This window comes from Pollicipes pollicipes, unplaced genomic scaffold (assembly GCF_011947565.3).
Source record: "Pollicipes pollicipes isolate AB1234 unplaced genomic scaffold, Ppol_2.1 Scaffold_7261;HRSCAF=8764_pilon_pilon_pilon, whole genome shotgun sequence".
Classification (NCBI taxonomy): domain Eukaryota; kingdom Metazoa; phylum Arthropoda; class Thecostraca; order Pollicipedomorpha; family Pollicipedidae; genus Pollicipes; species Pollicipes pollicipes.
Window position 1 is genome coordinate 4,541,273 of NW_023597054.1, and position 23,641 is coordinate 4,564,913.

General features: G+C 51.1%; 1 protein-coding gene across 1 annotated transcript in view; it reads left to right on the top strand.

Annotated features, from left to right (window-relative positions):
* The first annotated feature begins 2,421 nt into the window (after positions 1-2,421).
* Positions 2,422-23,641, top strand: part of LOC119112650 (uncharacterized) — a 38,575-nt gene continuing 17,355 nt past the window's right edge. The window contains exons 1-5 of the mRNA XM_037236889.1: positions 2,422-2,550; positions 9,092-9,263; positions 11,004-11,051; positions 19,461-19,615; positions 20,233-20,315. Of these exons, the coding sequence (XP_037092784.1) occupies positions 9,206-9,263; positions 11,004-11,051; positions 19,461-19,615; positions 20,233-20,315 (344 nt within the window). The 5' untranslated portion in view covers positions 2,422-2,550; positions 9,092-9,205. The remainder of the gene's footprint in view (positions 2,551-9,091; positions 9,264-11,003; positions 11,052-19,460; positions 19,616-20,232; positions 20,316-23,641) is intronic.

Consider the following 23,641-nt stretch of genomic DNA (forward strand, 5'->3'; position numbering starts at 1 on the left):
TCATGGTAAAGTTGAGTTTACTTTTGGTCCAGCCAAGAAAATTCCTTCCATCGTCTACACCTTAAATCATTTCACATCTTGAAGTGAGTTTTTAGTCGGCTGGGGTGGCCAGCCCATGACATACGATGGAAAAGATTTGATTTTTGATTTTTGATTTGATTAGCCAAAATTTTTTCTCGCTTTGCTATCCCTGCGAGCACTGGGATGAAAAAAATGCCGGTAAAGTCATGGTAGCTTCCAACGTCGTGACAAACATAAGATTCTCGACCATGGTTTGAGTTGTCCTCCAGCAAGGTTCGTTCACACCACACGAGACTACCTACATTAGGTTACCATTGGACGTCACATGAGGCGAAATTCTTGTGACCGGAGAAGCGGAACCATTGCATCAGATAAACAAACCTGACCTGACATGACCTTAACCTGAACTGACCTAAGCCTGAACTGACATGGTCTTGTCCTGAGCTGACATGACCTTAGCCTGAACTGACATGGCCTAAGCCCGAACTGGCATGACCTTAGTCTGAACTGACATGACCTTAGCCTGGACTGACATGATGTTAGCGTGGACCGATATGACCTCAGCCTGGACTGACATGCCCTTCAAAATTCTAGTTGCATGGCATGATCCTAACGGACAAGGAAACGTTCTTTCGTTTCACCTAGTTACACAGCTCTGCGGCCAATATTGCTGGTATACTTGTCTGATATTGGTTTGGAAATAGTAGTTTCAGTTGCTCTGAGGGCACTGATGATTTCAATGATTTATAAGATAATCTGCACTGTCTGTAACGTCGTCAAGCATGTCACATATGTTACATTAATGCCTGGGTGAAGTTGCCTGGGATAACTACTGTTTGGATTTTTTGATTAGACGATTAGATTTTTAGATATCATGGACACAACGTACTGTTGACACCGGAACATTAGGGGCTCCGTATTTCGGAGATGTATTTTGAACAAACCACCTTGTATGGATGCTTTTTTTCCCAGCATGCGTTTCAGATCATGCGACATTTTTTTTTGTCAAGGTTTCTGAGCATCAAACGAAACTCAACGAAACGTTCCTTTTACTCATCATGCTAGCAACAGCGCTGAAAAATAGATTGTAGGTAAAGGCCGCCGTGACGTACACTCCGACGTCAGAGATATAGCAATGACGGGACAGGACAGACGACAGAGGACTCGGGTGGGGGGGGGGGGGGGGCAGAAATCCCAGGATTGAGTACAAAGGGCAGAAAGTGGAGAACAGAGGACAAAGCGGCCAGAATGAAAAACAGAAAACAGATAGCGCAAAGCTCGCCCTGTCCTGGCCAGCGCACGCTTATATGTTCTGTTCAAGACAGGAAAGGACAAATCCGACCATGACAGGGCTCGACCTTATAGGAGTTTTTCACATTCGCCCAACGATGGGGCCTCAGAGCCTCCCGAAAGATGTTGGAAACTAGCAAGTTATGGCGACGACAAACACGGCATTGTAAAGCTTTCATCACGCTGCATTGGATGAGTGTGATTGCATATGGGTGAACGTAATATTGGACAGGTCAATCAGGTCATATGAATCTAATCAGAAATCATAGCTGCCTCCTGTTATGCCAAGACCTAAGATTGCCAAGACAAGGCAGATGCTGGCGTCATATGGGTTAGGAAAGATTTGCTGGAGTAAAAATAGTGAACATCGCCAGATTTGACCCATGATGCGATTTACTTGCGTGTATGTCACTTTAAAGCGCACTCAGATGCTGAGGCTATGTGGCGTCGCCTGCCTCTTATCCTGGCAGGGAGAGTGGGCACCGCGCAGAATCAAACCCCGTACCTCTGGTTTCCTAGATGCGCAGCCCTACACTTTCGGTACCCATGCGATATGTCATGCCAGATCGAGGCGGGGAAGGCTGTTGTAGCATTGACCCATCCAGCGATATTAGGGAACTTTGAGAGATTAAAGGTCATTTAACGTCACATAAGAACCTTCAAAAAGCAAATCTGTCCACAAAGATCATAGGTCGACCAAGCTTGACCTTGGATGACTTCATAGCGCTGCTTAAAAAATGATTTTGGAAAATGAATCGTCATGGTTATATGTGTGTGTGTTTATGTTTACGGGTGTGTCCATATCCATATATATATATATATATATATATATATATATATATATATAAACCACGAGGTGTCATTGGCTTTCGGCTGTTACTCCGGCGATACGGTGGAGGAGTCCCCTGGTCGATCAAGCCTTTATTGTTATACATGTCATGTCACATTGTTCCCCTTCCTAACGCCACACATTGAAATTTTGACTTCAGTGACGTCTCTCTAACGGTAAGGGAAGAAAAAGAGAGAGGCATCGGAAGTGTTACCCGTTTTATAAGGCCTTGAACGTGTGTTTGATTCACGTGTTGGGGCGGGGAAGAGAGCGAGGTTCGTGCGTGGGTGTCGTACTTGGGCGAGTGCCGCATGTACACTGTTTAAGTGTGAGGAGAGTAACATACGGAGGGAACATTGGAGCACGGTTACCTGGGGAATGTTGTGAGGAATTGTCTGAAGCGTCAATAGGTAAGTTGGGATGCTAGATGTAAAAGGCATTGTCAAGCTTGCAGACTTGTCTGCAAGGTTATATACTTTTCACTGGGATGGGGTTTTTGCAGTGTTCCCGCTGTGCTAGTCACCAGCAAAATTATGCTGTGTTCAAGACATAGAACATTTTTGTATTGTCTGCAGGCACTGCTAGGAATGTTTGCTGTATAGTTAGGATTTATTGCGGTGAATCAGCTTCAAATCTTAATTTGAGAAATGAATGTGCTAGATTTAGAAGGCTTTTTAGGTTTCTGATGAAATTGATATTTTATTAAATTTGTGAAACTTATGAAGCTCTCAAACCCGAGGAAGTTCCTTGCTGGCTCTCATTTGTCCCATTGTTTGCTTTACACCTCTAGAGGACTTACAGAACAAACTGATGTTTCTTTTGGGTGCATTACACTTGAAGTAATGTAACCAGGGGGAATGTTCAACCAAGCACAATCATTGTGTAGCTAGGCAGATGGGTGGAATTGAAAAATAGTTCAAAATACATGAATTCATAGATGGTTGGTCCTGTGCAAAGGAGGACCCTATCACGTGTACTCATTGACCACTGAAAGGCCTCACTTCCTCTAATGGTGTTTTTACATACTCTGCTGTGCAATTTGCAGTCTTGATCCTTGTAATCCAGTTGAGTTTTGTTTGATAAGTAGTTAATTTTTGGTGATTATTTAACAGTGTTTTGTGTGATCTAGACCCCATTGGAATGAGAAGATGGGGACCTGGTAAGAGAAGCAAGATATAAGACCTAGCTCATTGTATTGCAGGGTAGTAGCAAAAGCAAGTCGTTGACTTATATTGTAGTGAGATAATACAAATGTCAGTATAACAGTAAGCTGGAGCTTGGGGAATTATCTTTTGGTAGGAGAGTAGGGTGAGGTAATCCATCTCATGGAATATTCTTTAGCACACTTGAGGCTTCACAGTGACCCTTGTGAAGAGACTGAGTGGTGTCATTCTTTTAATTTAATGTGGTTGGATGCCATTTGCTCAGGTGACAGGTCGATTTGACCCCACTGAAACATTACAAACTAAGACCTGGAGACTCCAAATTTACAGGGTGTGTTGGCCTGTATGCAAACTTCCTTGTGCCAACTGTTGAGGCCGCCAGGTCATGACCTGTAGGCCAAATAAGGTTAGACAGGGTCAGACCTCAGGTTGGTGTCCATAATGGTTGCATCACCTTCTCATGCAACCACCATGGATTCAGAAATCATTCAGGAAAACTTTTTTTTGGGGGGGGGGGTGAATTGATGTCCCCACTAAGCACACTTCAGTCCTCATACAAACTTGTCTATTTGGCAAAGTGGAAAAATTAGCAATCAGGCTTATGACATGATTATTGATAGTCCTCCTGCATGTATACTATTTTACATCAAAACATGATAGTCTTCAACATCAAGCTACACAGAGTTTCTTAGCTAGACATGAGGCATGCTTTGATGGTCAGTGACACCATTCATGTTGTGCATCCATTCAGCCATGGTGGGTCCTTAAGATTCCAGGGGCTCTCCAGAAGGTCACATCAATCTTGTGGCTCAAGTCAGAGACTGAAGCCTTCTAGTGAATTCCTTTACTGTGGCTTGCATCTTCACAGCATTCTGGATCCTGTGAATTCTAAGGATGAATTTATTATTGTTGGTACCCTGTTTTAAGGCTCTCCGGCTACCTTTGGTGCGCAGGGTCTTCTGACACCCAAAGCATTGAGCTGTCTTAAGGCCTGCTAACTATCTTTGGCACTTTCACAGCTGTGTGTAGTAAGTAACTTACTGCATTTCCTCTTTCCCTCCTGGTCAGTTATCAGGCCCCCAGTTGAGGTCACAGGTTTCCCAGCCTCAGCAGGTCAGGGCCTGATCTTGTCTGAATCCCTGCCTGCCTGGGGCTAATAACCATGCTGATGTGTGGAAGGTTGCCTAAAAATCATTTGTGATGCTCAGATGTTTTAACTCAGTAATGTGACTTTTTCTCCCCTGCCCCAGTGGAAATGGACAGTCATTGCTAGGTATACTTAGGCAACCCTAGTTTTTGGTAAATGGTTCTGAGACAGAGACAGAGACTGAGATGGAGACAGCAAGAGCAAGAGAGAGCGAGAGAGAAACGGTTCATTGAGATAAGCATGGCTTCGAGTATCAACTCATATAGCAATGTGCACAACACGCATGTGAAGTAGGATACTACTTAGCTGATAATACATGTGTTTATAAGAGTGGTTATATGGGGAATGCTTGATTTGCATAGTCGCATACCGCAGCAAAACGTTTGGAGTGTTTTGCGCTCCTGGTATTTCTGCCGGAGATCGCCACTCGCTGCCTCGGAAGCAGATCTCTATGGATGGGAGACGATTGCATTTATTTTCCTAACCTTAGGCATAGCTTTTCTCTTCTGTCAGCGAGGGTTTCCATGCCCAAGCGTTGCAAGATGTGCGCGAGTACTTTTCCGAATGACCAAAGATGATTTTCAAGGCTCTTTTCTGCACTTTCTCAAGGTGTTGCGCCTGCTTGGCAGTGAGTCCCGCATGAAAAACCGGTGCACGATATTCTAGCAATGACCGGATGAAGTAACATACACACAAACAAGCTGTTCCTGTGATGGATGGTACTTCTTCATTATGTAGAGCGCATATAGAGCTTTCGATGCTTTGGTTACAAAATCATCCACGTGTTTGCCATGACATGTCATCAGCAGCGGCATCATTAACCATAGCTAGGAAAGCAACCGTGCCAACTAAGGTGCCTTGTGGAGTGCCGCATGCTATCGTTCTCCAACGACTCATTGCTCCATCTGGCATCTTGACCCGCTGCTGTCAGTCCTCTGAGAATGAGCAAAGCCACTTTGCATACCTGGAGCAAGTCGTATTCCAAGCATGTTCTGGATAACTGTTGTGTAATCGATGATGTCAAATCCCTTCTTAAAATCGTGCATAACCATAGAAAATAATTTGTCTGTTTCGTCTAACTCCGTCAGCAAATCATGCAACAACCTAATTAAATAGTGTGACGTTGAGGCATCTTTCATATCTCCGTATTGACACTTATCTATGCCTGGTTTTATATCCGCCAGAATTTGCGGAACAATATTTTTTCCAAAACTTTGCTTAAAGTCGGTGTGAGGCTTAGCGGTCTCAGATCTCCTGGCAACTTGGGCGATGTTTCCTTTGGCACAGGGGTGATTGTTGCTCTCTTCCACACCAATGGCACGCACCCTTCATGCAATGACCGGTTGAAAATATGAGTAAGTGGTACGGCCAGTTCCACAGAAAACTCCTTTGGTAGCCGCACTGGAAGTTGTCCAGTGGGCACGGCCATATTTTCTCTCAACTGCGATAGTTGAAAGGCAACTTGCCACGACTGTATCTCAGCAGGAATGTTATTGGCGGGCAGATAGCAGAGAAGCTCTTCTGTGCGCAGCGGTCCATACGTTGTGCATATTTCTGCTAAAAACTGATTTACTAATTTCGCTTTTGATTTGTCGGCATTGGCTCCCGCAAGATCAAGGCTCCATGGTTTTGGTTTTCCGTTGGTTAAGGTGGCCACTTGTCTGTACCAACACTCTTCGGTCAAAAGCAATTATTTGTATTCGCCTCCTGTATCATGCCGTTTTTGCAGCTGTAATTTCTAGGCATATTTTGGCTCTAAGTTTTTGTAGTCTGTACATTTGATGACGACTGTGCGCCCTATTGCGGATGTTTATCAGTTCTTTGAGGCGCTTTGTCTTCCACTGTGGCTCACTTGTCTTGCATTTGTATTCAATTTCACGGATGTGCTCCTCAAACATTTTGCGGTAGCAGTTCTAGTCGAGCATTTCCATTTCATCCATTTCAAGCGCCTGATTCACACTCTGGTGTCAAATAAGTGTGGTCCCACACCTGCACAGCCCGCGGGACGATCAAATTGCAGGTTTTCTCACAATTTCCGCACATGTTTTCGGTTATAACACTGCATCCCACCGTGAGGTTCCTTGGAAACAACGTCCCAGTGGGGTTTTATGGTAATGCAACTCAAGAGGTGATAATTTTTAAAATTAACTAAAAAAGGTAGTTTAAATCTTGAAGAAGAAAAGCGTGTCTTACTTTTCTTGTGCAAGATTTCAATGTGTTGTACAGCATGTGCTAACTATTTTGAAAAATATATACCTAAATTACTATAATATTTCCCTAATTCTATAATGCCTTGCTAACCCATAAACCCGTGCAAAGTTCTTTGCTCCGGTGCACAATGCGCCAACCGAGCTGTCTGTAAGAGATGCGCCAGTAGAAAAAAGCTAACGGGAGCAAAAAGACAGATTGGCTGCTGCGTCTTCTTTTTTATAACATTGGGGAGAGTGCCGTTTTTGTGTGCCGTACTTTTTCCAGACAGTGGCGCTCTTTTTTACAACATTTACCGATGGCCTAGAAATATGGAAAAATTATCCGTTGACAATGAGTGTCGCACAACGCGAAAGTGCTCACGCATGCCTTTGCGACACGCGTTCAGCAGCGAAATCTTACCAAAAGCCAATCACCTTCCGCGGATTGTATCATGCTTGCATCATCTTCGCTTTTGCGAATGTATCAGCGGCCATGCTGCTTTGACCATTAGCGGACAACAGCCTGCAATATAACGGGGATCGTATGACGTTTCTATTACGACATCATTACCAAGGTTACGGAAGTAATCTCCCAATAAACATTTTCCCACTTTTGCGGGCGTGTAACCCACGAACCAGAGGGTTTTGGGTCTTAAAAAGGGCACGACCATGAACTGCATCGAAAGGTCTTCAAGATGGCAACTTCAGTTCAAAATCCCATGCAAAGGTGGGGCACTCCCTTTAAGAACAAGACAAGTACTTCACGCTGTTAAACCAGCTGACTGAATTTAGCAAATGGCATTTGTAGTTGTGAACATACACCATTTACAGTACCCTATTTTCCCGTTAATTTACATGGTTTGGCCAGCAATGCCCAACATACATGATAGGTCACTTTTTAGGGGATCAAATCAGGAATGTTGCCTTTAGATATCTAATCGGATGTCCTGATTTAAAGAAAGATCATCAGGTTTTGCTTCATTAAATCTCAAGGAATGCTCCAGACATACCGCCCACGGTCAAAGGGTGCTTATGTTTTCTTCAGGGCATGGGAATATCTCGATTTTGCCCACATGGGCCATGGGGGGGAGGGAGGCATGGACCAGTTCCCGTTGGATCCTGCTGTGTAACTTTTGTGCATGTTGGTAGTTGAACCGAACGCTCTGTAAACTTGATTTCCGAATATATTGTCATTCATGGCCGTGGAGATATGGACTATGGATTGACGGGCGCGGGCCCGCGCGGGCGATGGTGATACGGACCGGCGGGGAATCTTGGCTGCCGCTACTTCGCGAGAATCACGGCTCATTGTCCAGTGTGACTGCTCATTACGCGTGCGTTTACTCCAGGCCCACCTCAAGCACGCCCACTGGAGAGGAAGAGCCCCTCCAGCGTCGTGAAATCCCCCTTCCCCATGGAGTGAAATCCCCCCCCCCCCCCCGACAGTGGAACGAGTCTTCATTGAGATAGTCACCTGTGTATAACATCATTTAAGGCTATTTTCTGTGGGCAAGCAATTCAGCCCAATGGATATTCCTCAATGGAGGCCTTGGTTCACTGGCTCTAATGATCGAATCATTTCGGCGATGATGTTACACGTGCTGGGATGTCGTAGATTAATATAGTGGTACTTATTTTGCTCATATTTTTCATCAAATTAGACCTGACATCCTCCGTTCCAAATGTAGTTAGAACTAGCAAAGGCTGTGCCAGCCATGATAAATGCTGTGAACCTTTGTCAAATTTTGGCATGCATTACGATTGATGTAAAAGGTCAGCATTTACAAAAATCGTGATCGAAGCTCAAGAATATGTAGATTAAATGCATGCAATGATGTCATATGTCATGCAAGAACTATTGCGCGGACACGGCGCACTAGGATTCTGCTTTCCCAGAACAGGTTTGAGTATTGCCCCCCCCCCCCGTGCATTTATTGCGAGGTCTCCGTTACGACCCAGCGTAAATAAATGCATACATATTGCACTGATATACTATAATGATAACAACAATAACACCGGAAAATGGGTATGACTTGTTACCGGGAAGTTTAATGCCGGACCGTAACAAAGTGTTGCATGGGTTTGGGGGATCAATCATACAAAACGTCACATAATTTATTGACGGCCCGTTACCAGCATCGTGTGACATAATGACGATTCTATAATGCCGTGTATCCAGTGCGATCAGTGTCGTTGAATACCAGCACCTAATCCCGTCAAGCTTCGTGGCATGCCCTCCTGTGATGAAGCACAGCACCTGATTTTGGCGTGCTGTCGGTGGGCCGGCCCCGAAGCAGGCCAGCCCGGCGGTGGCCTCCTGCGATGCTGGTCAGCCGCGACCGGCGCGGACGCCGACACCGGGTGGCGCTCGTCTGTGGCGGCCGCGGCCGGCGCGGGCCGCCGGCCCAACCGGTGGCGCCCGCCTGACATGTGTGTTTGTGCCGGCCGGCAGTGGGCGGTCGCCGGGTGGCAGCGGCCGAGCCGCGCCTGGCCGGCCCCATCAGTCGGCGCGTGACGGCCGTGGAGTGTGTGGGCGCGAGGCGGGGCACCGGAGACGCGCCGGACCATGCGGGGCGGCCGCGCTCCAGCCGAGAGCCTGCTGCTGCTGACGCTCATCAGCGGAGGTAGGTGCTGCCGGCAGCGGGATAGTCCCGGATCGCGCTTCCTCTACACAGGACTGCCATGTGCGGCACACGCTCTCGATTGCTGTCTTTGTTACCAGGCTGGTGTCATTGCGCTCGCTGTGGTGGATGATCCGCTCCACTGATGGTGGCGTATCTACCCATGTGCCCCAGTATCGAGGTCGGAATGGGGGCTGGGGGTCACGTCCAGGATCCCGCGGTGTCACTGACGCGGCCGTATGTAAAACATGTCAAGCTTACCTGCCGCCGACGAGCGGCCGGCGGGCACCAGACCATCCCCAGCGGACGTCGGACGCCAGACCGTCCCTAGCGAACGTCGGACGCCACACCATCCCCAGCGGACGTCGGACACCAGAGCGTCCCCAGCGGACGTCGGACGCCAGACCATCCCCAGCGGCCGGCGGGCGCCAGACCATCCCCAGCGGACGTCGGACGCCAGACCCTCCCCAGCGGACGTCGGACGCCACGCCATCCCCAGCGGACGTCGGACGCCAGACCATCCTCAGCGCACGTGGCACGCCAGAGCGTCCCCAGCGAACGTGGGACGCCACAACATCCCCAGCGGACGTCGGACACCAGAGCGTCCCCAGCGACCGGCGGGCACCAGACCATCCCCAGCGGCCGGCGGGCGCCAGGCCGTCCTCAGCAGACGTCAGAACAGCATTGCCCGTCGCGCTGTCCCGGCTGCACGTGCGGCAGCTGCGACCGCGTGCCGGCCCGGCCGGAGAGCACATCGACCCGTCAGCGCGCCAGGTCACGCAGACTCGGTCGGAGAGCACATCGACCCGTCAGCGCGCCAAGTCACGCACACTCGGTCTTGCGCGTGGCGTAATGTCGGCTGCGCGCGGCTGAGGTTTTTTCGGAGCTCATTTCCGCCATTATCTCCTGCACCTGATCACTATCTAACGAACTTCTTCCCGCGGAGGCCGTGCGGCGGCAGGGACTGCCCGAGGCTCCCCCGATTTCGATATGATGGTATTCAGTCTATGAAGCGAATGTCTCCAATGCCAAAAATAAGGACCTGGCGGCGGAGGGAGCGCGTCATTATACCGGAGATGGGATATAGAGCGCCACCTCCGCGTGCAGGAGGCAATTGGTCGTTTCTAGTGCGGTGCGCAGGACTGTACAGCGCAGGCCGGCATTCATTGGTCATTTCCTGGCTCATGATCGTGTCATGCTCTGTATGCAGACTGAAAACTGTGTGACCGCCTGGAACGGATGTAGAATGAAAGAGGAGGGATGGGGGATAGGGACGTGGTAGCTCGCGCCGAGAAAGGAGGAGGGGGGGGGGGGGGGGGGGCTGAATACCATGTATTGCGGTTGAGCTCGCTGGAACAAGGTGGGAGTACGTGCGCGTGACCAGTGTCGTGGACGCGGCACTCCTGCGCTTCTTAGACATCTCACGCACGGGCCGTGTCACTGGGGTGACCGGACGGGGCTGCCAGGCGGGGCCTCCCCGCCCAGACTTGTGCTCTGTGGTCACCACAGCGGTGTGTCCTCCACTACGGCTGTCGGGACCAGTCCGGGGAATACAAACACCAGAGAGCATTCGATCCGTGGTGTGAAAGTGTGGAAACGTATGTCTGTTATCCCTTATTGTGTATATCTGCCTGTTGATCAACTTATCTGTCTATCCGTCTCCCATCGCCGCGCGCGCGCTTGTGGAGCTTGGCGCGGCGGAGGGCACCGACGGTCCTGACGGCAGCGTCCGCTCCATTCCAGGACTGGTCAGCTCTGCCGCAGCGGGCGACGGGCCGTGCAATCTGGCGGGTGAGTGACCGGCACGGTGTGCGGTCGCGGCTGGGGTGGTCTGCTCTGACCCACGTCTTGCTGGGGTGGTCTGCTCTCACCTGTGTCTGGCGGGGGTGGTCGGCTCTCACCTACGTCTTGCTGGGGTGGTCTGCTCTCACCCACGTCTGGCGGGGGGTGTTCTGCTCTCGCCTGTGTCTGGCTGGAGTGGTCTGCTCTCACCCACGTCTGGCTGGAGTGATCCGCTCTCACCCACATCTGGCTGGAGTGATCTGCTCTCACCCACATCTGGCTGGAGTGTTCTGCTCTCACCCACATCTGGCTGGAGTGTTCTGCTCTCTGAAACATATCGCCCCAGTCAGACTCACGTCTGGCTGGAGTGATCCGCTCTCACCCACATCTGGCTGGAGTGTTCTGCTCTCTGAAACATATCGCCCCAGTCAGACTCACGTCTGGCTGGGGTGGTCTGCTCTCACCCACGTCTGGCTGGAGTGTTCTGCTCTCTGAAACATATCACCCCAGTCAGACTCACGTCTGGCTGGGGTGATATGTTTTCACCCACGTTTGGCTGGGGCAATCTGTTTGCACCCAAGTCTGGCTGGACTGCCTCACCGGCTCCCAGCCCCAGTGGTGTGGACCGCTATTTCATCGTACCATGCCAGTCGGGAGGTTTTAGTGTTGCCGCTCAGACAGCTAGTACGGAGAAAAGAATAGAAAAGAAGATTTGTCCGGATTGCGGGGCCTCATCAGTGGACAGAATGGGGATGTGGTTGAACTTGTGCAGCTAGCTCACACTTGGTCTTGATGCCCTGTTTTGATCAGCCGCGGCTTCAGTGCTTTGGAAGCCTGGTTGTGGGAGGTTGGGTACGAGAAGAGCCGACCCTGTGTCCCGCCCTCCGATGATATGCAATCTTTTTCCAACAAGGTGGGCGCGAAAAGCTTCTTCATGGTATGCATTGCATATTTCTGTGACGTGGCATAAACACGTAACATGGCGTAAAAGTTTGCATTTAGTTTTTATTTATGACCCTGTTTTAGGAAGACAGGTCGGGGGCGTAATGGCCGAGTGGTGCGCCGGAATGGCACGCGGGAAGCCCGGGCTGGAATCCCGGTGGCGCCGTGGTTCCTGAGTGCCAGCATGGCCAATGCAGTCGCTGGTGCTCCATAAAAGGGAAGGGACGACGCAGGAAGACAAGTTCACCAAGCTGTTGGTTTCGTATCCACCAGTTACCGATTGTGGTCAGGTTCACTGCCGGAAATTGTCGAAAAGGAGCTTAATTTTTATCGCAAGAGCAATTTATAATGTGCTCCAAATAATCTGTGTATCATTTGTGTTTGCTTAACCGGTGTTTCATAACAACAGCAATCGGCTTTTCCGACCAGTCTTAATCGTTTCCGGCTAAAATAAATGCATCTAAAACTGACAACAATCGAGGGCCACGTCATCATTTTGTTTCATGGTGACTGCGTGCAAAAGTCAGCCAATCCCGTGGCCTGCTGCAAATTGCGGAGTATGTGCTGCCTTATCGCGCGCCCGGGTGATCGGTTGAATACCCTTCGCTCGGGTGGGGTGGGGGTGGGTCATTTTGCCCCCGGAGGTCTCAAAAACCAAGAGAACTAGAGACGCCTAATCCACAGGGTGTCCAAAGTGCTCCCAGAACCCAGATACCTGTACTAAGCAAAAGGTCACTGGCGCTCGTGTAAGTCCAGTGCCTTGTTTGACCTTTGACGAATCATGGTGATCCAAATCATGCAATCATGGTGATCCAAATCATGCAAGACTGCTGTGAGTTTTGCATTTAGATGCGCGTCGAAGGTTACGCTGGTAGCATGCTCCCAAAAGCAGCATGTTAATCTGTGTCTTTTTAGGTTAATTTAGGTGCTCTTCTGACGTGTGTTAAGTCCATAGAAGAAATACAATAGGGTTCCTGTTATCAATAAATTTGAAATGAGCACCAAAAACTACCACACATAGCAAGGTCTAGGGTGATATGGCAGGTTGGTTTTGACCTTGGTCTGACATTTATACATGACCTTAGGTCAATGGGATTTGTTCATTTAATTGTTGTGTTCTCTAAGAAACTATCTCAGAGATGTATGGTTTCGCCGAACACACCGTCGTCGCATCAGATTGAACGATTCCCTACAAATTGTCTTAACTGAATCCTTGGCCTGACTGTGACCTGCCGTAGGTCAGCGACCTTACAAGGTACATCTAGAGTTGTGATACCAAACGATTTGGCACTCAATATTCCACACCTATCAACATTTGGCGTGGTTACGTCGCGCCGTTCGGAAACCATTCCGGAAAAACCTCTGGGGCGACGGGGGGGGGGGGGGGAATCAAATTGCCCTCCCCCACGGGAGCGTGTGCTAAGCAATCTGCTGACATGTTTGGGCAAACTGAAGTTTTGTTAGCGTTCAGGGGCGGGTTTGATCCCGGAGATGCAGCAGCCGGTCGTGCGATAGTACTGGGCGTCCATTTGTGGCAACGGGATATCTATCTTGCTTGCCTTGCTGTTTTAGCACAAATAACACATCATATGAAGTAGGTGTGAAGTGTGTGTGATCAAAAATTGGTCTGCCCGGGCGTCAAGTTGGCATCAGGTGGTGTGCTGTGTCTGATGCTTGGGAGAATGCATAACAAGCGATATTGGCCTCGCAAGGTGCCGTTGTCGGTGCTAGTGTGACGAATCGACATAATCTTAATATATATATATATATATATATATATATATACATAACTAAGCTCATATTTCCTCTCAGTGGACTACGAATGTATTCAATAGTACAGCGGCACAAGAACAAATTAGCCGCCCCCTCCCTCGACGGCGCTGGCACCCTTGCTATGTACATTTTAACTCTCTCCTTGATTTGCCGTTTTTTATGACACGGAACGGATCGATGGGGAGCGTAAGTCGGTACTCCATCTACCGTTTCAAGACTAAGACAGACAGAACCGCGCGGAAAAATACAACAATGGATTGGTCTCAACATCTCGCGATTTGTAAGGACTTATGTTGGAGATCAATAATTGACCCCACTAGGACAAGTCAAAGGCGTTTTTCTTGAAATGACAACTATTTCACCTTTATGCACTTTTTTGATGAAATCATGCCGCGTAGAAACATGCAGCTATAACAAACGCATTCCTTGTTTAATTGTTAGCACAGTGATATGTAGTTTGGTGTCTTCTGAGGATACATGTGTGATGTGGGGCCTGGTTAATGTAACGGTGTCGTACCGGAGGCGGCGCAGTGGCCGAGCGTTGGGCGCGTCGGACGTGCAGTGGTTACCGGTGGAGCGATGTCAGTGGTCACGTCTCCCGCGTGAGGGGCCCGGAGTGTTGGGCGCGTCGGACGTGCAGTGGTTACCGGTGGAGCGATGGATAAGTCAGTGGTCACGTCTCCCGCGTGAGGGGCCCGGAGTGTTGGGCGCGTCGGACGTGCAGTGGTTACCGGTGGAGCGATGGATAAGTCAGTGGTCACGTCTCCCGCGTGAGGGGCCCGGAGTGTTGGGCGCGTCGGACGTGCAGTGGTTACCGGCGGAGCGATGGATAAGTCAGTGGTCACGTCTCCCGCGTGAGGGGCCCGGGTCGACTCTCGGTTGCGCCATGGCTCAGGGGCCCTGGTTTGGCGTTACATACTGGGGCGTAACGATGTGCGTCGCATTCCCTCCCCCCCCCCAAAAAAAAACTGCATCTGCGGGCCGCGGGCGATCAGCGGATTTGTCGGCTCCCCCGGACGCTCGCGCCGACCATGGATCGCCGCGCAGTGGTCCTGTGTGGTCACTACTTCTCAGAAATAAGAACTGCCAGGGCTACGTTTTTGTGTGTCAAAACACGCGCAATGAATGCCCCAGAGTAAACCAAAAGTTTAGACGTCATTACACGTTGTGCCGGAGAGATATCATCATAAAATCTTACGGGATTGAATATCCGGCCTTATCAGGGCGGGGATTGAATAACACTTGCAACATGTTATGAGCATCCTGAAATTGTAAATCTGAAAGCGATTCGGGGCTGCTGGTGGGCCAGAGACGTGCAGATACCCGACTTTCCCGTCACCGCTTCATGATATTTAGAGATCATAACGGTGACCCGATTTATCCCCCCCCCCCCTCCCCCCACCGCCTGTGGTCTCCCGCTGCACGCGACCGAGCAATGGCTTAGGGACCTTAGAGGAGCAATGCAATGAGCAATGTCGATCGGCAGTCTTGCTATGTATTATCCCAACATAGAACGGCCATTGTCATCCTCGTGGCATGTCACGGGATATGTCGGAGTGGAAGCTGACGGCACAAAAACAGCAAGGAAACGAGGGGCACCGGACCGAATGCAAAATCCTAGCTTGAATTACAAAACTAAACTGGAGCGTAGGCACTTCGGTTATGGTTTACCTCAATAATAGGGAATCAAGAATGAGCCATGGCAAAATGCACTATCCAGCACGTAAAGTGCGACCTACCTGGGGAGAAACATTGGAGGAATGTGCGGTCTTGACTGAGGCATGAGTCAGCTAGCGACGCCCAGCATACCATTCGCCGAGATATCGGGAAAGTGCGAGACGCTCACGAACATTTGTGTCATCTACGGCGGCACGTCCGCGTGGTCCGCGTTCTACACGCTCTGGCTGACGCTGCCGTTCATCCAGTGACCGGAACGGATACAGAGAGATCCTGTTTGGTCAGCCCGTGTGCTATGCTGAATGCTCAATATTTTGGTATGAGCTCTGTAGGAAGTGAGATGGAGAGCGATGCTGTTTTGGGCATACTTGTAGTTGTCACGCCTGCGTGCTTATTGGCCGTTAAACGGCTTACCTGTCGAACGAGGTTCACACCGTCGCGCTGGCTTTGAAAGGCCGCCACCAACAGTCTTCACGGGTTTTCCAGTCGTACGCGAATAGTGGAAAAGCCTTTCTCCATAAGCGGTGAGGCCGTATTGGGACTTGGCCTGACACGGGCAGCTGACGCAGGGTGGGGCCAGAGCTGAGCCGTCTGGCGGGACCGCGGCGGCACGGAGCCCGGCCAGCCAGCTCATTCCGCAAGCGCGCGCGCGGCTGGTGACGACTGCTTCTCTGTGACGTCATACCGGGATCCTGCACACAAGGCAGCGAAGCTCCAGGATCTAGAAGTGCTCACATACGTGTGGACCTTGCCTTTCATAGAAAGATCAAAGGGAACCTTTGTTCGCCGTGCCAAGGCACCGAGCGCACGTATGCCAGACGAGCAGCCGAACTGAGCACAAACACGGACTCCCTGGCGATATTGACGTCCTGGCCTTCACTTCACACCGACGATCACATCACGTTTGTGGACGAGCATCCTCATCCCTTTCATCGAGGGGAGGTCGGTACATTGCAGCCAAGAACACACCTGCCCATGCGTGTGCCGGGTAACTTAAGCTGTGTTGCATCAAACTTTCGCTCTTTTCATAAATGCTTAACGACACTCCGGTGTCTGGTGCCCGTCTTAAAGACACTCCGAAGGTGTCTGGTGCCTATCTTAACGACACTCCGAAGGTGTCTGGTGCCCGTCTTAACGACGCTCCGAAGGTGTCTGGTGCCCGTCTTAACGACACTCCGAAGGTGTCTGGTTCCCGTCTCTGCCCGGGAGCTGTAGAATTGTCGCAAGCTCTGCCCCGAGCGACGTGAGTTCTGGCTTAGTGACGCTGACGGGTGGAGGCGTTTTCGGGGGTGAATCGGGAGCCATGTCAAGTCTGGAGATCACAAGGCGCTGCAGCATCACCTCGGAATGGCGACAAAAACAGCAGGCGAGAAATGTATGCTGAAACGACTCCCAGATGAATCGGAGCGGTGCGGCATCCGACTGGGCCGATCTGAGGGCCGTACCCGCTGTGCGGGGGCGGATGCGTGCCGCCGCCGGCCGCCTCTTTGTCCGCCCCGACGCGGTCAGCTGGCGGCCGGCTGTTGCGCGACGCCCCAGACGGTTTTTGTGACTGTTTGCGACTGATCAGGACATCCGCGGCGCAAGCAGAGAACCACCCCGGATGCTGACGAGAGGCTGCGCCTTCGGGGGGGAGGGGGCTCAGACACTGCAGCAGGGGCGTCCAATGCAAAGAGACAGCTTAAACGCACTAATCTCGAGTATGTGCGTCCTCCCTCGGTCTCACGCGGGCTGTGAGAGGGCAATGGCATGAGAGACCCTCTGCGCTCTGTCTGCCCTCGTTCCTCTTTCCCTCTGCCACGGTGCCCTTTTGTGAAAGTGTAACTCATTGGTGATGCATGGAAGTGCCTGAGTTGAAAATTGAAATTAAGTTTGCCTTCTTCACTTTTGGTGACGGTTGTACGGCGCTGCTGCAAGTCTGCGACTGTCCGGGTACACGAGAGCGTAGAACTTCGGAGTGGTGCCTCCATCCCCTGACTGTGTTCACTTTGGGGCTGAGTCCTGCAGACACTCTGACTGTAGGTAGCAGGTCACCTGAGCCCTAGACACTGGGACTCTGGGCGGCTGGGCGAAGTGTGGGGCCCTGACCCACCCTGCGGCCGCTGGTGGCGGCGCGGCCCAGATCCCCGGTATGCGGCCCACTGGCGGCGGCGCGGCCCAGATCCCCGGTATGCGGCCCACTGGTAGTGGCGCGGCCCAGATCCTCAGTATGCGGCCCACTGGTAGTGGCGCGGCCCAGATCCTCAGTATGCGGCCCACTGGCGGCGGCGCGGCCCAGATCCCCGGTATGCGGCCCACTGGTAGTGGCGCGGCCCAGATCCTCAGTATGCGGCCCACTGGCGGCGGGCCGTGGCCCGTGCGCCCGCCGGTGCGTGGGTCCCCGCTCCGGCGGCTCTGTCGCTGTATGGGCCTGTCAGCGGTCGACGGCAGCGCTCCTCGTCACATCAGCCGATGATGCCCGGCAGCTGCTGGCCTGCAGCAGGTCTGCCAGGCGGCCTCCGGGGGTCGGGACGGGGCAGACCCCAACGCTCCCATGCTGCATGCGCCTGGTGTGGTGTGTGCTCTGTACAGCAGGGGTTTTGCGACGCCCTTTTCCCCTGATTGGTGACGTTTGGAGCGTGCTAGGGCAGTTGTGGGCTGTTTATCTCAGATTGTTTGGTCTGAAGCGCGGCCCTGGCCCGCCCCGCTTGATCGCTAGGCGGATGGCATCCCAGGAATTTTATCAGCCGCTCTGCCTTTTGCATGCTGTTTATAGCCACTGGGGAGGTGCGCATGTAATTTGCACACAACATTCGGGTTGCACGTTTGGTGGTGGTCGATGATCACAGCATGATTTGGCGTCCATTCAAATGTAGTTGGCCGACATAGGTGGTATGTGATGGCAGCGCATACCATACACATTCGTGCTGATCAGTAAGCACAAAGACCGTGGAGTTGTCCGTGATGTCTTCTGCTTCGAAAACTTACCTTATAAAACGGCCATTAAGTGGATGCCTTGCTATAAAACAAGGAAGCATTTGTCTACTAACTCGTGCCATGCATTTCCCTCGCATTACGAGCTGCATGCCAGCTTCGTTTGCCTGCATAAATTTGAGATCCCGTGCCGGAGCAGTCTCAGACCGACCCAACATTCCTAAGGATCCTGCGCGTCTGCCGTGCATCATTCGTAAAGTTAACTAGAATATCTGCCATCCGGCTCCCAGCGAATGGCCGACATTGACCGCTTGGGCTGATTCTTCCTGGCCTCGTAGAAAATGTATACTCTCGATCCTTACAGTGGTCATATCCGTGAATTTTGATCTTTTGCATGCCTTGACTGGATGCAGTTTGCTGCACCATGATGTGGGAATAAAGGGAAGCGGGACATTGACGCTCTGTCGAAAACACACGAAGACGAAAGAATAGAGGTCACGATGTTTGGATCTTTCTGTGTTTGATGACGGCTTCCCCTGCCAGGCGGCCCCTGACGGGACTGAGCTGGCCGGTATTTCGGTGCAAGAGCCTTTCGCTGGCGTGTTTTATGCTGAAATGGTATTCGTAGGAAATTCACGAGAAATGCGCAATGTTTTTATGATGCAGCCGGTTTCGGTGCACCTTTGGGGACCGGTTGTCATAAAGCAGGTATGTTAGACACCGTGCGTATCATGCCGACGACATCTGGTCACGAAGGAGGTAAGCCCATTTCCTGGTGCAGCTTACTAGAGTTCTCCAAATTCCCGCCAGCACTGCTCCTCTCAGCGATATTATCGCTGGGTTCTCGTGCTCTGCCGCGTCCGGGCAGGTAGGCCGGTCCAGGCCGCCTGCGAGCGGCAGGGTCCAAAAAAGGCTCTGCGCACGGTGACACGCGCGGCCGGCAGCGCGCCGCTGGCAGCGCTGCCGCGCTATTGTGGCGGCGGAGCGGCGGCGTGCTCCTGACCGGCTGGCGTCCTGGCCGGAGCCGACCGCTACCGCCACTGCCGCCGCCATCGCCGGCCGACGCAACGCATGCAGCGGCCGGACGATAATGTGGTGCACCCTGGCCCGCAGACGAGTACCTGGACCCGGCCAACAACTACCAGTATGTGTACAATGGGACGGTGGAGTTGCTGCACTCGGTCGCTGGCCATACCTCGGCGGCCGGCTTCTCTTTCACGTGCGTGGTCGTCATCAACGGCGAGCAGCCCTGTTACCACTCGCTGCAGGTGAGCCGATGCCGCTGGAGGTGGCGGCGCCGCCCCGCGCGGACGGGACGTCAGAACGAGATTGTGTGTGTGTGTGTGTGTGTGTGTGTGTGTGTGTGTGTGTGTGTGTGTGTGTGTGTGTGTGTGTGTGTGTGTGTGGTGTGTGTGTGTGTGTGTGTGTGTGTGTGTGTGTGTGGTGTGTGTGTGTGTGTGTGCGCGTGCGCGTGCGCGTGCGCGTGCGCGTGCGCGTGCGCGTGCGCGTGCGCGTGCGCGTGCGCGTGCGCGTGCGCGTGCGCGTGCGCGTGCGCGTGCGCGTGCGCGTGCGCGTGCGCGTGCGCGTGCGCGTGCGCGTGTGCGTGTGTGTGTGTGGGCATGGACGGTGAAAGAGGGCGATGGTAGGGGGATAGTCCTTCCTTAGGGATACGGCTTCCGAACCCGGTGAACTTGTGTGCAAGGGCTGACCAACTGAGGCATTCCTTGCCCTTGAACCCACTGCCCGTCGTCACCTGGCGTAGTTTTGCGGACATAAGTCCTCCCAATCCGTACACCGAGGGAGAAGAGCCGGCAGGCACCTTGGTCATGAGGCCGGATGAGGTGTCCGTGTGAGGCTAGTGACGGCCGTATTTCTGCCGTTTCAGCTGTCTATGTGCAGTCTGGATGACCGGACGACACACGCCGACAAGGCGGCGCGCCAGCACAGCTTCAACCGGCTCCTGAAAAGGTGGGTGCTCTCTGCGGACGTAACGGCCGGCAGCGTCGTCTGCGGCCTTTCTGGGCGCTCTCTGCGGACGAAGCGGCCGGCAGCGTCGTCTGTGGCCTTTCTGGGCGCTCTCTGCGGGCGTGGTGGCCGGCAGCGTCGTCTGTGGCCTTTCTGGGCGCTCTCTACGGGCGTAGCGGCCGGCAGCGTCGTCTGTGGCCTTTCTGGGCGCTTTCTGGGACAGTCACATTCTCGTGTTCCTGGTCATGTGATGAACGGTTCTGGGCGCGAAAGACGTATTTGAAAACAGCTAGTGAGACGACTTACGGTAAATGTCTTTTGGTTGTACTCAAATGCGGGCGAAAGTGAAGATGAAAGGACAGCAGTATTGCATTTCCGTCAATTTAATACTTTCAAAATGCTGGTAAGGTACGTATAGATGGACGTATGGAAGCATAGCCCGCGGAAACGAGGTGGGCAAGCGGCAGGGATCCAACGAGTACTGTACAGTATTTCCTGTCGTGAATATCCCGCCGCCATTCAAGGCCATCCAACCAAGCGGAATGTCAGTGACATACCAGGGAATGGCAGAAGTGCGTGGTGTGCCATCGAGCCTGTCAACACAATTGTCTTTCCATTAGTCACGATCTGATTATGATGATTGCCTGTGAGTTGACATCGGGGTAAGCTGAGGGTACGGGTCTGTAGCAACCTCTGTGTAGGAATTTTCGCGTTCACAAGGAGAAACAATCTGGACAAAGAACAAGGACGAAGGTTAGAGTTACAAAGAAGAAGACGGTTCGCTCCGTGCGTCGCCGTCATCATAAGTCATCAGCATCATCATCGAATTGATGATTTTCCATCAAGCTGACGACTGCGAAGCAAATTGGTACACAATCATGAGACCTTGCATAGGCAGAGCTACAGCTGATTCCACAAGTGACGTGGAGAAACTGATGTTTTTGTTTGTTTGTTTGTCGTTGTTTTGTTGCTTACGCCCATTTGAGCTTTTGTACTTGATCCATTTGAGCTTTTTCACTTACGCCCGTTTGATTTTTGATACACAATTCTGATGTGCTGAATATTTTTTATTTTGATTTGATGTTGATTTTCGATTATGGACATTAAGCAGTGCATAATACGAAGAGTGGATTGGCGCAAGGCCGCGCTTGACGGAGGTGTTGAGCCCAGCCGTGCGACGTGCCGGGTTTGTGGCACGGGTCTGGGCCGACCGGCTTGATAGGCGCAGAACAATACACGCCCTGTCCGGCTGGGCGGAATCGCAGGGCAACGGCGGGAATTGTGCGCAAATTTAATATTGTATTAGTAAACTTGCAAAAATCTAGTGATTCCAGCCAGTTTCCGGTCACGCGACAAGCCAGTGGTGGTCGCACTGAAGGACCTGCTTGAATGCCGAAAACGCTTATCAGCCAGCCCGCTAATGCAGACTTATTGCAGTGAGCTAGAATCGCTTTTGAAATAGGGTGGGAGTGAAAAATTTTATCGCAAAAAGACCGTGCGGGAGTGAAAAATTCAGTTCACAAAAGCTGGAAGTTATGAGTCACCATGACATGCTCCAGAAAACAAAGGCATATATTGCGAGTTGGCATGGAAGTAATATCATAAGCGTGACAAAGCTGTTTACTTCTTTAACATCTTGGGCCAATACAGTGAAACATGATGCATTAAAGAATAGTAATGTCATAACACTGTGATGAGCATAAAAAACTGTGTAACATTATGTTTTGATGCTGCACTTTGCACTTATTTCTACATGATTTTTTAACACAAAACAAAGCAAAGGAATTGAACAACAAAGACAACAACAAAGAGTTCAACAAGCATGCATCATTCAAACGAAAAAGTCTCGGATTCCTGCACATCAACACATGACCCAATCAGACACAACAGACATACCTGTGGCTTCTGCCAATATGAGGTCAGGAAATACAAATATTATGTCACTGTTTCTTGCAAAATACCAACGCCTATTTCCATGAAAGTAACCGGACGAAGCCTAACCTAGAGAAGCTTTGCCTCATGTCATCCTGTCTAACCTATTCACAGCAGCATTTGGAGTCACTACCTCCAGTTAAATTCCTACTGCCACTTGCCATGCAACTAATCAAGTTAACCTAATAAAGAGTAGCCTATATGTTGAATATCATCTCGACTCACCTTACCCATTTATTGACACCAACAGATGTGATAAAAACGTGATGAATCTTATTTTTGGCTGCTTTCAACCCATATTTTGGTTCAGTTCACCTATGCCAGCCTGTTAGCACCAGGTCAAGTTGACAACACAAAAATCAAAGCCCCTCAAATCGCTTTGAACATTTTATTCTGGTTGTTATGGTTGGCTCCCATCAAGGACAGTAGTGGGTATGCTCAGGAAACACTTATCATAAGCCACAGATGGTATCAATCAGAAAGGAAGAGAACGTGAAGTATCACATTGGTATGATAAGAAAAACAAAAGTAATTAAATAAAGATAAAGACTGGTAGCTTTTTGGTACGATGTTGTGATTCGCTGATTTGACCAAAATTCTTAGAAAAGAAGTGCTCAAACGGTGATATTCAGCTTGTAAATTTCATTTAGAAGACATTTCCTGATTTTCAGTCCTGGATTTTGGGGGGTGGTGCAGTTTAGTGGCCAAGTTTCTTCGGGTAAAGACATACGTGGAGTAAAACTCCCTATCAGGCTTTGCTGGTGTTTGTACCAGGCTTTGCTTTGGTGGTGTGGTGGTTGCGTGGAGCCACAAAAACAAATTGGAGATTGGTGAAAACCTTGCATAGGACACACAGCTACATAATGTGATGCATTTTGTAAACAAACCAAGCTTGATGCATGCGAGCGGCAGGAGTCGCCGGGGCTCTCGGGCTTGAAGGTACCTGGTGCTCCTCCTCAGTGCAACATAGACATGATCAGATGTAGGTGAGGCAGGATATAGCCAAAAACGTCCAGGTTCTGTGGAGCCTTGTTTATGCTTGATGGTTTGAAGTGAGCTCGGTTTTGGATGACACCTTAAAACCTCGGAAAGGGAAATATGGGTTTGATTATGCGCGGTTAGACAATATCAGGTAGGAGTGAAAAAAATTACGTGAAATATTGGGAAAAGGAGTGAAAAACTAGTCCTCATAGGGTGCTGGACACCTGTTTGACACATCAAGTCGGCAATTTTATGACACTGAGCTGTTGCCACAGCGCTGACCGGCGATCAGGTGACCTGTTGCCACAGCGCTGACCGGCGATCAGGTGACCTGTTGCCACAGCGCTGACCGGCGATCAGGTGACCTGTTGCCACAGCGCTGACCGGCGATCAGGTGAATTGTTGCCACAGCGCTC